This window comes from Pempheris klunzingeri, chromosome 4 (genome assembly GCF_042242105.1).
Source record: "Pempheris klunzingeri isolate RE-2024b chromosome 4, fPemKlu1.hap1, whole genome shotgun sequence".
Classification (NCBI taxonomy): domain Eukaryota; kingdom Metazoa; phylum Chordata; class Actinopteri; order Acropomatiformes; family Pempheridae; genus Pempheris; species Pempheris klunzingeri.
Window position 1 is genome coordinate 24,498,909 of NC_092015.1, and position 17,124 is coordinate 24,516,032.

The window sequence follows — 17,124 nt, forward strand, 5'->3', positions numbered from 1 at the left end:
GCTGAGGAAGAATTGTATTTCATTGTAATCTTCATTTACTCATTCACATACGTTAGTGCCTTATTTAGCCTGAGCACACAGGTAGTTCCGATCACCCAAAAAGTGGTTGGTAAAGTTTGGATCAAGTCAACTTTCACAATAGACTCCAAAGCCGTGCAGTCACAAATGTGAACATCAAAGTCCCTGTAACCATGGAAATCTGTGTGTGCTGACAGGTCGGATGAGGAGACATTTGCAACAGAGAAGGCTCATATTTGTACATCTTATTAGAATTTGCTGGTACATGAATGAAAAATATTTCATCTAATTTGTATCAATAAAGTATTGTTCAGTGAAATAAAGAGAGTAAAGGGAAAATGTGTGACTGTTCCACGCAGATTGAAACATCCGCTCACCCTGTATGTGTGTGCATGTGTGTTTGCAGATGGTAGCAGATGATGTTGACAGCCAGCTGAATGGAGCCATCCTCTACTCCATCATCAGTGGAGACCGAGATAACCAGTTCTTCATTGACCCCCTCCGTGGGGTCATCAAGGTCAACAAGCAACTGGACCGTGAGACAGTAAGGCCACACGCATGTACACACACACACACACACACACACACACACACACACACACACACACACACACACACATGCTTGTACAGTTTTCATGAGCTACTTTAGCTACTTTCTCTAAATTCTGGAGATCCAGATTTAAGGCATTTGTTGTCTCAATTATTTCTATGATCTGAAAGCTTTAACCGGGAAATTCAGACATGTGAAATTGAGGTGATGAAATCAGGTAACGGTTCACTGTAGTGAAGACTCATTGTTCTGTTGATGAACTGCAAAAAACGTGATTGTCCTATCAAATATGTCTTGAATGTTAATATAAATTCACTGTAAAATGTGAAATGTACATTTATCTCTAGCAAATGCTTTTGGGCAGTTTGATTTTGGCATTTCTGCGAAGTTTTTACAGCATCAACATTTATTAGTAACAGCTGATGTAATCTGCAGCCCGTTGTAATTGTAACAAGTGGAAGCAATGTTCAACACCGACCAGCTACCTAAGTGTTTTTGTAACCCCTTGCTCATAAAAAAAGAAAGACGTGACAATTTAAATTGATTTTAAGTCATCTGTTAGCCTTGTAGCCTACTTATACCTCATGTTTCCAGTATTGTGTATTTGTATAGAGCAGGGGTGCCCACACTTTTTCGGCTTGCGAGCTAATTTTAAAATGACCAGGTCAAAATGATCTACCTACATTAAAAATGCTAAACATATATAAATTTGTATATACTGTGTATACTTTATATATACAATATATGTTGGCATACACTGCATAACTGCAACTAATGTAACCCTTGGTATTGCACATACAAATTGACAGCAGTAATGCACATAGGTGACAAACAGTGATGTAACCATCAATATTGCACACAAGTGACAAGAGTAATTGGAACATTCAATACATTTATGGTCACTACCTTACTCTGATGACTTGCACTGAATGGAGTCAAATATTCCTTCCTATCCCATTCCCCATCCCAGAGTATCCCTTCTTTAGTAGATATAGATTGGAAGGCTAGACTAGTTCAGTTCGCTCGCTGGAGCTTTGTGGTAGCTAGCGCGTTTGACCGCGCGCATGTCCCTGCCCGCAACCCGTAGCAGAGAAGAGATCACAGACTGGCCGCCCTGTACGTCAATTTTTTTTTTTTTTCAATGTGACGCGATCGATCGCGATCGACGTATTGGTCACCCCTGGTATAGACCTTATGCAACTGTATATGTTAGTTGATCATCTCCATGCAGGTAGAATGTTCTGGTATATGAAATGAGTTTCTGTAATATTTGCTCTGTGAATACCTACAGCGTAAGCTTTCATAGTTGCTCATCTTTGATGTAAAGAAGGAGACTATTGGCAGCTGTGTGTGAGCTGGTTTGCTACGAGATGGACCCTTACCAGATGGCAGCTAATCACACTTGAACAGAAAACACGCGCAAAAAGCAGCTCTGAAAATGAGTTCTTTAATTTGCAGCAAGAAAAAAAAGGCATGAACCCCTGCCTGTCTCCCCCCTCCCCTAAGCTATTTTCTCACTCTTCCTTTTCTTCCCCATCTTCTGCCTCTTCATCATCTCCTTCTCCTCTGCAGTGCTTGAAAACTTCAGAAATGTTCATATTCCTATCATAAAGTATTCATGAAAGCAGTCGATGAGCCGGCTGAGCGTGCTCTGAGAAAGAGTGCAGGGGCGTGTGGGGGATCAAAGCTTTTGGCTGATGAAAGTGTGTTTGGGGTTATCACACAGAGAGCAGCAGCTTTCTCTCTCTCTCTCTCTCTGCGCGTGTGTCTTTGTGCTCTCGCAATGCTGATGTGATCATCTATGCGTTGGTGCGTTAACATGTTAGGTATGTACATGTGTGTGTATTTAAGTGTCTCTCTGCCTCCTATTTCCATACTGGTTCTTCTATTTTCTCAACTCGTCTCTCCGCTAAGCACGTCATAGTTGTTTATTACTGAGGTTTATTTTTTCATATGTATCAGCCAGCAGAATATTGTTTTGTTGCTTCTTTTGCATTTCTCCTCAGTGTGCTTCATTATAAGTTTTATAATGTTATAATGTTATAATATTATAAGGCAATATGGAGAAACAGAAAAATATCCTGAAGCAGGTTTAGGGAAGACCAAGCAGCATGCCAGGGGAACAACCTTCTCAACTCCCCTTCAGATTTCCACATACTGTTTTTTTTCTATAATATGAAAACTTCGATTTCGTAGTGAGTCCTGTCTTATTAAAACCCAGTTTGGAAGGATCAAAGGCCCAAAACCAATCAAGGAGCTTTTTATCTGCAACTGAGCTGTTTAGTTTGACACTTAGCCAACTGATGGCAATGAAAGACAATGAGTCATACAAAGTCATACTTGATTAGCATCTGGTACTATTGCTTAATATATTTATGTCCTTTTATTCCAGCTAAAACATGATCACAAAATCCACCATAATAGTTTTATGTGTAGATTGTAGATTAGATTAATATCTAGATTAATCTAGATAGTAATATAATTTCAGATTAATCCCCAACAACGCCAAGTAAACTGGTCTCTGAAATGAATATTGGGCCAAAACAAGAACATTTTACAGTTGCACTTTAATAAGGTGTAATGCCAAAATTTACAAACTTACAACTTTGTAAAACTTATTTACAAAATAGTTCAACACAACTAATATTACAGGTGGTTTCACCAAACTCATAACAATATGCCACTTTTAATGACTACTGCGGTTATTCAACCCCTTCTTGACAAGTATCTTTTGTACTTATTAGAGCACCCTTTTGCTGTAATGACCTGCTGCAAACGTGATAAACAGCCAGACACCAGGTTCTGACAGCGTTCCTCCAGCTCTCTAATATTCTTGGATTTGTGTGCTGCAACTGCCTTCTTCAAATCCCACCAGAGACTTTCCATGAGATTCAAGTCAGGCGACTGTAACAGCCACTATAGTATCTTCAAGGACTTTTTCTGAATCCAAACCTTGGTAGACTTTGAGGTATGCTTGGGATCATTGTCCTGCTGGAGGGACGAATGATGCCCAATCTTCAGCTTCCTCACACACGGCATGATGTTTTCTCCTAAGATTTCCTGTTACTTGATTGAATCCATCTTGCCCTCCAAATGCTGCAAGTTTCCAGAAGAAGTTTTGTTTCATGGCTCCGCAGAACAGAATCCCAAAACTTCTGTGGGTTATTTATATGGCTTCGAGCATATTGGAGCTATCTTGTGCTTTTGGGTCAGTAGTGGTGTTTAGTATGCGCCTTACAGTAGAAACTGAAACCTCAATGCCTGCTGGTACCAAGTCTTGCTACAGAACTTTTGCAGTCACTTCATAGTTTTTGGCATCCTACCTCCTCAGCCTGTCTGCCTCGTCCAGGTAGTGTAGCCAGTGTTCCTTTAGCTTTGAACTTACGAACTATGCTACCAACAGTATCTCTAGGAACATTTAGGGCCTTTGCTATCTTTTTGTATTCTTTTCCTTGTGTGTTCAAGGCAATGATCTCCTCTCTTAACTTTTTGGACAATTCTCTTGACTTACCCATATTTCTAACATGCAACCAAACGTCACTGTGAACAAATCCCTAGCCAACCCAACCTAGTCCAATTAATTAGTTGCACACCTGATGTAACAAATTAATGAGGCCCTTGATTAGTTGCATTAGGTGTGCCTGTGATTTGCAGATGAGTGCTCTTATGAGGGATTCTATTCGGGTGGCTGAATCATTTTGAGACAGCAGCAGTCATTAAAAGTGGCATATTGTGTTGGATTTGGAGAGACCACTTGTAATATTAGTTGTGTTGAGCTATTTCAGTTGTCCTTGTTTGAGTCGTTCATTGAACACAGCTGAGAGTTTTGAGTTTTAGAAACAAACGAATGGCAATGAATGCTGACCATTTTCAACTCTTGAGTTTACAGTACAGTCCTGAAATGCATTAGCTTTACAGTATATTAGCCTAATTTGCATATTGCATGGTATAGATAATGGATGGATGGATGCTTTACTTGTACCTTCACATGTTGAAACCTGAACAAATCTGAATGTTTTCACGCACAATTATATTTGAAAGAATGGTCTTTTCTCATAGTTTCAGGGTCTTTAGACACACTAAGGACATATATCTATGTTGGAAAGACATTAAAAAGTGCATTTTGTGTAACATGTCCCCTTTTACAGGTGCTTTTTAGGAACTACTTGTAGCTACATAGACAAGTCATTTGTCATTGTAACACATTGGATAGTGGAGTTATCATGGTCAATGCACGATAGTCGTCATCCCTGCTAATATTACTTTATGTGAAAGAAAAACTAGACACACAACTCACCACGACATAACCAAGTCAGTCCTATAGATGGCGATATTTCCCAAGTAATCGCACTTTTGTTCCACTGATTTGCTGGACCAGTCAGAGGGACTGAGGTGAGATGACAGAAAAGACAAAAAAAACTAAAATATTTGGGGCTTTTGAGAAAACATTTAGGGCTGGAGCCCTATAATTCACCTACCCATTCTGTCGTTGCTGCAGAGGGAAACATCTGGCTCTTTAGCTGCTAAACAGCTGCCTGCTGCAACGGATACTCTGAGAGTAGTGAGAGGAACCGAAACAATAAAGTTGTGGGCAGGACAGCTAAACAATGAGCTGAAAGGTTCAACTGATCATTCTGTGTATGTTCATCACTATGAGCAATCCATTACAAATTAATATTTGATTGTTGATATAATTATTTATTATATCCGTGCTAAGTTAAACTCACATTGTCATCCAGTAAAGTCATAGTCCCTGCTTGTGAGTTGTTAAGATAAGATAAGATATAAGATAAGATATTTATTTATTGATCCCTCAGTGGGGAAACTTTGCTGTTACAGCAGCTCAAAGGGACAGACAAAAAAAAAAAAAATAATAAATAAATAAAAGCACACAGTTAAGAATTAGAAAAATTAAATAGCAGAATATAATAGAATTAGAAAAATTGAATAGCAGAATATAATATAATATATACAGTGGTAAAAACCTATGTACACAAAAAAATGTAATTACAGAGACAACAACAACAATATTATATATGTTATATGTTAAATGGTAAATGATCTGTATTTGTATAGCGCCTTTCTAGTCATTTCGACTACTCAAAGTGCTTTTACATCACATCCTCATTCAGCCATTCACACATCATTCATACAGGAGGAATCTTAAGTTAGAGGAGACTATTCTTTCACACACATTCACACACTGAATCCATGCTTCAGTGTCTTGCCCGAGGACACTTGGGCATGCTGACATGCTGACTCATAGGAGCCGGGGATCAAACCAGCAACCTTCCGCTTGATGGACCACCCACTCTACTTGTCACGACCTCTGTTCTGATGATCTAACTTGTGCATCATAGGTGATTGTGTCCTGCATTGCTGGAGTGGGGAAATAATCTGTAAAGAATTGCTGTTGCTGCTACATTAAATAGCTGAATGTGAATATTTGACATTTTAGACTATGAATATAAGGCTATAAGACAAGAAATTGTTCTATACTATAACTTGTGTGTGAAGGAACACAGTAACTATTTGGAAGAATTTTAAACAGAATTTGAACAGAATTTTAAAGGGAGACTGGGCAGTAATTAATCCGGCCAGGGAAAGGCCAAGGTTTACAGTGAAACAAAACAACTAGCCCATTTTTCAAAAAAGGAAGGCTTTGGAATGACATTCCTTAGACGATAATACCTTTAGATTTTAGTACCCCTTTGGCTTCCCTCTACTGCCACCCTCAGGGACACTTTCATGACAAGGAAATTCTTTAAGTTGAGAAAAATCATCACTCTGTACCTTCCATTGTGTCTATCCTTTTAGGTTCCCAGCTATTCGTTGGCCATCAGAGCACTGGATAGCGGAATTCCACCCATGTCCTCCACCGCGATGGTCAACATTGACATCTCTGACATCAATGACAACCCACCCACTTTCTACCCAGCCAACCTCACTACTGTCATACAGGTAAACCAGATGATTGACATTATTATCCACTCCAACACAAAGAAGTGATGTATTGATTACAGAAAACCTTGCCTAGAATTCAGCTGTTATTGTCTGGTAAATACAATCCCAGTAGCAGGGGTGAGGTCGAGGCCCGTACATAATCAGCATTGTCGTACATCACAACTACAAATCAATCACTCAATAAATGGACACATGCACTGAAGTATTGTGGGATAAATAAAGGAATATCTTATCTTATCTTATCTTAAGTGTTTATTGGGGAAGTCAGCGATTAAGTGTTTACGGTTTTTTTCTCAACATAGCCTACTGTAATTGTGTAAATCTTCATTTTGAGGTTTTAGAACATTACAGAACATTACTTCTTTCACAGTTTTTGAGATTAAGACAACTTTTTGTCCATTGTTACTACAGGACGAGACTATGTAGACCTTAGTCTGGGTAAATAAGTCAGCCAACAGTAATAGAGGCTATGAGAACCAAGTTACACTATTCTCAAGCACGGGGAAATCATGCAAACTCCACACGGAAAGAACCCAGGCCCACCTTGTTGCTGTGAGGCAACAGTGCTAACCACCGCACCACCATGCTGCCTTATTATTATTATCATTATTTTTTTTATTAGAAAAGTGGTAGAAAAATGCGAAGATTATAATCAGAATCAGAATCAGAATTACTTTAATAATCCCCAGGGGGAAATTGCTTTTTGTTACACACAGCTCCAAAAGAATAAGAATAAGAATAAACTTCAAACACAAAGTAAAATATAAATATATAAAAGTATGAATAAAAAAAAAGATGTATTAAAAATTACAACATTATATAATTAAATTCTACCACAAACTACACTGAAAAAATGTAAGTGTTGAATGTTTTAGTTTGGTAAATACATAGAAGTGGCAACTGGCACTTACTGTCATCGTCAGTAGCTGATATTATTAAGTGGCTAGTAATGAACATGAATGTGTTTTAGGTTTTGTAATGCCCTGAATGATGCCTGTCAAGTACTATGATGCACGTCAAAGCTTTAAAGTTGAGTTTAGACAAAATAATAGAAATGTTTCACAGTTGGGGTGTTACAACAAAATGTGACCCTGCATAATGTATCCCTAAACAGGCAGGTCTCTCTCATGGTATGTGTTCTCTTCCAGGAAAACAAGCCAATTGGCACCAGCATCCTGCAGTTGTCTGTCACAGATCAGGACTCCTCTCACAATGGCCCACCCTTTGACTTCCACATCCTGTCAGGAAATGAAGGTGGAGAGTTTGTGCTGGAGAAAGATGGAACAGTGGTGGCCAATCAGGTGTTCAGGAGGGACCTGGCAACCGAATATGTAATTCACATACAGGTAGAGTCAAACTGCTTTCACTATAATATCCATAAGCCTGTTTGTGGTAACACTGAATTGACAGTGAAGTAATGCCTCCTTAAACCAAATGCACATTAAGAGCGGGAGTTCTTGTTCTGCATGCAATTCTATTCTAAAATTCTAATTTTCTAAAATATTCAAAAATTCTGCCAATGCCAATATGAAGTTTCTGCAATTTCAGTTAGACAACTCAAGTTAGAAACATAGGACTCTTTTCGTTTTTCAGTGGACAGTCTTTCTTTGATGGTTTCAGTGTCTCCATGGTGTTTGGAGCTTTTTGAAAATGTCCTTTTATAGATAAAGTTGAATATATTAAAGTGAGACAGTGTATGAAAGCATTTGAAACTTTTATTTTAATATAAATGATGAAATAAGTAAAAAAAAATGTTGATATCTATATGTCATGTGATTATTGTATTAAGACATACTTGGAAATCCCAAACTATCTTTTATTAAGCAACATCAGTGCAGTTATTACTTCTGATTTTGCTGATTTTGTTTAGATATAAATAAACACAAACAATGCAAATGCAAAGAAAAAAACAAATTTGACATCAAAAACATCAGTAAGGACACTGTTTGGATCTCTGTTAAAGTGAGGTTCAAATGCACCTGCAATGAAAAGCTGTGTTTTGTGTTCTCTGCCACAGAAGGGAAATTGAATGAAATAAAATAACCTAAAACCAGAGTTCTCCCAATATGGCTTAGAGCTACAGATCTGGAATCACATTACACAGCAACAACAACTGCATATGTATTGAGGAAATGGATCAGATGATTACGGAACACATTATTTTCTTAACGTTATGTGATTTTGTTTTGCTGCCATGGCAAAATGTCACCAGCAGAAGCATTATGGGTTGTAGTGACGAGGGTTTGTAATGAAGTAGTTTCAACATCCTGCCAGTGGCAGCTGAACTAATTTATTTCATTCCCAAACATGGATTTTTACTGACATATGATAAGTGGTGAGTGCTAATTTTGGACCCTGTGCGCAGGCAATTTCCCAGACAACTATTAAGAATGGTCTTAATAAAACTCCTAAATGAAGCTGTGCTTGAACTGAAATTTGACCTGAATTACAGAAGTTACCAAAAATTTATCTTGCAGGATGCCACTTGTCCAAATTGCCTGAGCATTTGTGTGACTTTTGCCAGTTCGAGAGCACACACTTGTTAATTGCTGTTTTCTTCTGTTGTACTTCAGTGTCATTCAGTAAGCTTGCCTTTGCTGCAATATCTGATTATTTTTAATGACCTTTATCTTAGAGGAAATGTACACCAAACACTGAAGCAGCTTCTTTTTTCGAGCAACTGGTCAGGAGTAACACAAATTAAATACTCTAGTTCACAATCTTTGCAGTGATGGACCCAGCAAGTCATGTTAAGTGATTCACTTGTATTTAGCCAAAGATTGAGATTAGGCTAAATAGGAGAGATTAGAGTAGACCTTTTTGGACAGTTTAAACCTGGGAATAAAAATGTGTCTTATTTGCAATAAAATGACATATTAAATAATATATTTTACATACATATACACTCCCCTCCAAAAATATTGGAACAGTGAGGCCAATTCCTTTATTTTTGCTGTAGACTGAAAACATTTGGGTTTGACATCAAAAGATGAATATGAGACAAGAGATCAACATTTCAACTTTTATTTCCAGGTATTTACATCTGGATCTGATACACAACTTAGAAGTTAGCACCTTTTGTTTGAACCCACCCATTTTTCATGTGAGCAAAAGTATTGGAACATGTGATTGACAGTTTTGTTGCCCTGGTGTGTCCTGTTACATTGATTATTCAAACAATAAATAGCGCTGAATGTCTACATTCAGTTTCAGATTTGGGTTTTGCCTGTGCAGACTGCATTTATAGTTAGAGGTGTAACCAACAAGAAAACCAGAGAGCTGTCCATGGGTGAAGAACAAGCAATTGTGAAGCTGAGAGAAGATGGAAAATCAATCAGAGTCATTGCACAAACATTGGCCATAGCCAGTACAACCATTTGGAATGTCCTGAAGAAGAAAGAAACCACTGGTGTACTAAGTAACAGACGTCGAACGGGTAGACCAAGGAAAACAGCAGCAGTTGATGACAGAGACATTGTGAGAGCTGTAAAGAAAGACCCTAAAACAACTGTTGACATCAGCATCAACCTCCAGAGAGCAGGAGAGAAGGTGTCACAGTCTACTGTTCGCAGAAGACTTCATGAACAAAAGTACAGAGGCCACACCAGAAGATGCAAACCACTCATTAGCAAGAAGAATAGGAAAGCCAGGCTGGAATTTGCCAAAAAGTCCAGAGACAAGCCTAAAAATTCTGGGACAAAGTTTTATGGACTGATGAGACAAAGATGAACCTTTACCAAAGTGATGGAAAGGCTAAAGTTTGGAGAAAGAGAGGATCTGCTCATGATCCCAAACATACAAGCTCATCTGTGAAACACAGTGGCGGTAATGTCATGACTTGGGCTTGCATGGCTTCTTCTGGGATGGGCCCATTCATCTTTATTGATGATGTAACACATGATGGCAGCAGCAAAATGAACTCAGAAGTCTACAGAAACATTTTGTCTGCCAATTTAAAGAAAGATGCAACCAAACTGATTGGGAGATCCTTCATGGTGCAGCAAGATAATGATTCAAAACACACTGCCAAAACAACACAGGAGTTCATCAGGGGCAAGAAGTGGGAGGTTTTAGACTGGCCAAGTCAATCTCCAGACTTCAACTCTGTAGAGCATGCATTTTACCTGCTAAAGAGCAGACTGAAGGGAGAAACCCCCCAAAACAAACCACAACTGAAAGAGGCTGCGGCGAAAGCCTGGAAAAGCATCACAAAAGCAGAATTCAAAAGTTTGGTGATGTCAATGAGTCACAGGCTTGATGCAGTTATTGCAAGCAAAGGATTTGCAACTAAATATTAAGTCTCTTCACGTTAATGTATTTTAAGTCTGTTCCAATACTTTTGCTCACCTAAAAATTTGGTGTTCCGTTACAAATAATGCTATCTTCTAAGTTGTGTATCACATCCAGATGTAAATACCTGGAAATAAAAGCTGAAATGTTGATCTCTTGTCTCATATTCATCTTTTGATGTCAAACCCAAATGTTTTCAGTCTACAGCAAAAATAAAGGAACTGGCCTCACTGTTCCAATACTTTTGGAGGGGAGTGTACATATCATAATATAATATTAATTTGTTACAAATTACATCTTGTTTTTTCTGTCCAGCAAAATAGAAATTATAAAATAAGTATTTCAGAATTGAATCCATAATTTGTAATTATGGTATTTTAAATACATTTATTTGAAATATTGCCCATCTCCGACTGCACTCTGCACTGGGTTCTGTTAAAACTATGAGTGCATGCAGCGGAATAAATGTGACTCATTACTACCATATGATGTCCCTGTTATAGCTTGGTAATAATTTGGTCCTCCTCTCCTTTGATTTACTTTACTACATTTTCTTTTTCATGTATCTTCCCCTGTCTTTTCTTACGATCTCCTTTTCTCTCCCTCTTCTCCGTCCTCTTCTCAGGTGACAGACTCAGGGAAGCCTCGTCTGTCCTCCACCTCCATGCTGACAGTCAGGGTGATTGAAGAGAGCCTCCACCGGCCAGTAGCGTTGCCACTTGAAGTTCATATCATCACTATGGAGGATGAGTTTCCTGGTGGTGTGATTGGCCAGCTGCACGCTACCGACGCTGACCCTTATGATGCGCTGACCTTTGGCCATGCCCCACCTGCCCAACGCAGTCTCTTTAAGATCAGTCCTCGTGATGGGAAGATCATCGCCCTGGGTGGGTTGGATGCAGGCAGGTACTCCCTCAACGCCAGCGTCAGTGATGGCCGCTTCGCAGTGCCTGTACCCGTCAGTGTACACGTGGAGCAGGCAACACCAGAGATGCTGCGCGAGGCGGTGACGGTACGCTTTGAGAGTGTGGCACCACAAGACTTTGTGGCGCTGCACCTGAAGAGTGTGTTAAAGGTGCTGCAGCAGGCCGCCACTTCGCAGCAGCAGGACACTCTGCACCTGCTCAGTTTGCAGCCAGTCGGCGGGACACAGCAGCTGGACATGCTTGTTGCTGTGGAAACAGCAGGGGATGGGTACTACAAGGCTGCCTACCTCACACAAAAACTTAGTGCATCACGGCGTCAGCTGGAGGAGGTCCTCAGAGTGTCAGCTATCCTAGATAAGAACTGCTCCGGGCTGGAGTGCCGTGGGGCGCAATGTGAACAGAGCATCATCCTCGACTCACACAACCTTGCTACATACAGCACCCCAAGGGTCAGCTTCGTGTCACCGCGATTCCACAGGACCTCACGCTGCACGTGCAGTGGTAAGGGATAAATCTCGTAAACATGCCCAGGCCTTGGTCAGGCTGCAGTCTGACTGAGTTTTCTTATATATTGTGTGTTCCAGAATAGAGGAATTAATGTGTGTGATTTGTTCCAATGTAAGAAAATCCAGTCTTGGAACAATTAACCTCTCACTTCATATGTCTACATAAGAATTGCATTTTTTTAAAGATAGTCCAGTATAATTGATTATGTATTATTTCTGTTTTTATTGGCCTTTAACAAACACAATTTCCCATAAGCCCCAGACCTTCATGGGCTAAAGGTCACTGCTCAGCAACAGAGAGAGTGCATGGCTAATCAAGACGTGTCTGGAATTACAGCACGACAGGCAAGGCTCAACAGTGTCAACGTTTTTAGACAGCAGAGATTACAGTGTCATCCTGTGATGAATAGGGATGGTAATTTAGCCAATTTAACTCTGACCAATAACCAGCCCTCATTAACCACTCATTAATAAAATGTACTATATAGTATGGACAAATGTCTGTGACCCATTAAAAAGTGACCAATCCAACAAATTTTTTTTGTATAACAAAAGTTGCTGAGTGGCATTTGAAGTCAAAAAAGTCTGACTTCCCGCCCATAAAAATACCCAGATTTGCCCATTGGGCCCATGGAGCATGCTCACTAGCATCTCAGGTCTGCCGAGCCAGCTAACCCTCTGTTATTATAAATGGGAAAAAAATTATTTAATCGTGCAGCTCTTCTAGGCTGCGCAAATGTTATTGGACCGAAATGGATTCTGATGTAGTCATTTTGCAGTTGTGACTCTCAAAAAAATGTATCCGCTGATTTACAGGTGTCTCTTTCACAATGTAAGTCTATGGAAAAAAGCTTTTTTGGGCCTAATGGCATCACATGACAGACGCCATTGTTGTAATTACACATTGGCTTGAAAAACTGGCGCATATCCTAGTGGCTTATTGCCGACCCAATCAAAAATGTTACCAGACTTGTTTGTAGCACACTATCTTAGCTGCCACTTTCCACAGCCACCGCTGCCTAAGGTGTGCTTTTGCTGCAGTGGCTGGTCACCAGTCCTATACTGAAGTCTATTACTGCGGTGAAAATGGTCAACTTTTCAGAGCTAGTGTGTTGGGAGGGGCACAGATCCCACAACATGCTCTCTATTTCATGTGTAAATGTAACGTGTGTTAATTAACACTTAAATTACTGTTTTATATTGTTTGTATACTTTGTATAGGTACTTAAGCAACATTAACATATTTTTTAAACTGACTAGTATTTAAAAAAAGGCAGATGCTATTTATGTCAGTAACCATCAATACTATTTGCACCTTATTTACACTCAGGTGTATGATGGAAAGAGTATATTTTTGTGTTTTTGTAACCTATGTATTATGTATCTATATTTGTATTTGCCTTATTATTTTAACCCAACCATGATCTAAACCTAACCAAAGCTGTGGCTGTGGCTCAGTGGTAGAGTGGGTTGTCCCTCAATCAGAAGGTCAGGGGTTTGATCCCCAGCTCCTATGGGTCAACATGTCAAAGTGTCAAAGACACTGAATCCCAACTTGGCTTCAGTGTGTGAATGAATATGAAAGAATAGTCTCCTCCAAATTAGATTCCTCCAGTATGAATGATGTGTGAATGGGGATATCATGTAAAAGCGCTTTGAGTAGTTGAAAGGTGCTATACAAATAAAGACCATTTACCAAGTAATTTTGGTCGACAGCACTAGCTTTCAATGGTCTAGTTTGTCTAGCCTCATCATGGTCTAACTACCATAGAGGTCCAAGTAGCTGGACTTCCCACTGTAATATGCTGGCCTTTTGAGTAAAAGAGAGACTAATGTCCCCTTTTAATTGCATGGTATGGCTCAGCTCAACTTCACTCGGTTGGAACTATTCTTTTGTGGTTTTCCATTAACAAAAGCTATGGATAGTAACTGGTACAAAAGTGGGTAGTGTTGAGCAGAGTGGTACCATGCAGTGGAAATAGGCACAATATGTGATCTGACAAAAGCTGCCAAGTGTCACTTTGTGTGTCATGGAATACATTTTGACAGGATCATTACAGCGCATTACCGTATCAACTTGTAACACTAATGATGAAATGCCATTTGGCAAACATTTTGTGCATGAAATGGAAACCTGCCAAGTATTCAGTGCTAAAAATGCACCCACATGTCATGGGAGTAGTTTCGTGGGACAAGCTGCTTATCAAGTATCATGAAATTGCATTTTGTGATTGAATTCCAAGTTTAATAATATAATTTTCTAGGCATGTCGGAGATGCATGTAGATGAAATGTATCAAAAATGGGCCATGACATTTTCTGCAGTTCCTTTTCCCATTCGTTTAATGGGAATAGTAATGACGTGGTAACAATTGTAATGTAATGATATAAGTAATTATTCCCAAATTCATATTCATTATATAATTGTATAAAACAAACAAACAAATAATGATACAAATGACTGCATATAATTCAAAGTGATATTTCTTTTTTTTTCTCCTTCAGTTTTTTCTTTCTATTTCTAAGATGTCTAACTGCCTGTTCATATTCTTCATAGTTTGATAAGTGCATTCTGTTTCTGTCTATACAGATGCCAGCTGTGCTGTCCTGTCAGAACAGTGTGAGGATCACCCGTGCCCAGCAGACATGCAGTGTGTTTCAATTGAGGCCACCAGAGGGCGCTATGCATGCCAGTGCCCCCCAGGCAAACTGGGAGAGTGTGCAGGTGTGTATGTGTGTGTGGGTGTGTGTGTGTGGCAGAGAGAAAAAGAAATGAAGCACACAAAATTCAGTGAGGATATTTGATGTATACGCAGTCATGAATTGCTCAGGAAGTTGATTCATTAACCAGTGTGCTCTTGTGCCTGTATGTGCGTGTGCGTGTGTGTGTTTGTGTGTGGTGGGTGGTTGCAGGCCATTCATCTTTGAGTTTCTCAGGTAACAGCTACATCAAGTACAGACTGTCTGACCGGCTTCAGACGGAGCTGAAACTCAGCCTGAGAATTAGAACTCTGCAGAGCCGAGGAATCATCATGTACACACACACTGAGCCCTGCACCATGCTCAAGGTAAACAAGCCTACAAAGAGACACAGGAACTCCTTCAAGAACAACCATGTATAATATCACTTGTTTTTATTAAAGTTGAAGATCATTACCTCATTATAAATTTTAATTTACTCATTAGATGTCATTGCTCAGGTTATAAGAGACTTCGCATTTAAAACAAGCATGAGCCAGATTTAGGTTGAGAAACCTTGAAATAGTACAACAGTATTATTTGAAACATTTAACTTGCAATTAATACAATATTTCTTGAAATGTGCTTGTTTGATTAGACAACCGTTTTTCTAACCATTTAAAATATACAGATAATGATTTTTTTTCAGTACACTAACATTTTATACTTACACCATATACATACACCATCAGTCAAAAATTTGGACACACCTTCTCATTTAATGTTTTTTCTTTCATGATATTTTCTACATTGTATGTAGATATATTGTAATAATATTGAAGACATCAAAAGTATAAAGACATCAAAACTATAAAGGAATATATATGGAATCACGTAGTAAATAAAAAGTGTTAAACAAACCAGAATATGTTTTATATTTTAGAGAAGTAGCCTTCTTTTTGCTTTGATGACAGCTTTGAACAAACTTGGCATTCTCTCAGTTAGCTTCATGGTAGTCACCTGGAATGGTTTTCCAGTCATCCTGAAGGAATTCTCTGAGGTGCTGAGCTTTTCCTTCACTCTGCGGTCCAAACTCATCCCAAACCACCTTTACTGGTTTAGGTCATCTGACGCAACACTCCATCACTCTCCTTCATGGTCAAATAGCACTTACATAGCGTAGTGTGTTTGAGCTCATTGTCCTGTTGAAAAGCAAATGATGGTCCCACTATGCAAACCAGATGGGACGGCATGTCGCTGCAGTACTATGGTAGCCATGCTGGTTAAGTGTGCCTTGAATTTTGAATAAATCACCAACAGTGTCACCAGCAAAGCCCCTCCACATCATCACACCTCCTCCTCCATGCTTCATGGTGGAAACCACACATGTAGAAACCATCTGCTCACCTTTCTGCGTCTCACAAAGACATGACGGGTGGAACCTAATATCTCAGATTTGGACTCATCAAAGTACAGATTTCCACTGGTCTACTGTCCATTCCTTGTGTTTCTTGGCCCAAGCAATTCTTTTCTTCTTGTTCTTCCTCAGTAATAGCTTCATTGAAGCAAGTCAACCCTGAAGGCCTGATCCACACAGTCTGACTTGAACTCTGTGAAGCATTTCTGTGGGCTCTAATCTGAGGTGTTGATTTGTGGTTTCTGAGGCTGGTAACTCTAATGAACTGATCCTCTGCAGCAGAGGTAACTCTTGGTCTTCCTTTCCTGGGGCGGTCCATATGAGAGCCAGTTTCATTATAATATTAGATTGTTTTCGCAACTACATTTGAGGATACATTCAAAGTTCTTGAAATGTTCTGGAGTGACTGACCTTGGTGTCTTGAGGTAATGATGGACTGTTGTTTCTCTTTACTTACTTGGATTAGAACAGCAGTCAAATAGGTCTATTCACTGTATAGAACTGTGTACCAACCCCACCTCTGCACAACACAACTGATGGTCTCAAATAGATTAAGAAGACAAGAGATTACACTATTAAACACTTTATTAAACTCTTGCTAAGGCACACATGTTAATTGAAAACCATTCCAGGTGACTAGCTGATGAAGCTGATTGAGAGAATGCCAAGAGTGAGAAAAGCTGTCATCAGAGCAAAAGTCTAATCTAAAATCTAAAATATATTCTGGTTTGTTTAACACTTTTTTATTGACTACATAATTCCATATGAGTTCCTT

At 39.3% G+C, this 17,124-nt stretch overlaps 1 protein-coding gene across 1 annotated transcript in view; it reads left to right on the top strand.

Moving 5' to 3' along the window:
* The window catches only part of LOC139199739 (protocadherin Fat 3-like), a 130,068-nt gene that overhangs the window by 96,634 nt on the left and 16,310 nt on the right, over positions 1–17,124 (top strand). The window contains exons 17-22 of the mRNA XM_070828868.1: positions 425–562; positions 6,386–6,529; positions 7,681–7,878; positions 11,448–12,249; positions 14,844–14,978; positions 15,167–15,321. Coding sequence (XP_070684969.1) covers positions 425–562; positions 6,386–6,529; positions 7,681–7,878; positions 11,448–12,249; positions 14,844–14,978; positions 15,167–15,321 — 1,572 coding nt within the window. The remainder of the gene's footprint in view (positions 1–424; positions 563–6,385; positions 6,530–7,680; positions 7,879–11,447; positions 12,250–14,843; positions 14,979–15,166; positions 15,322–17,124) is intronic.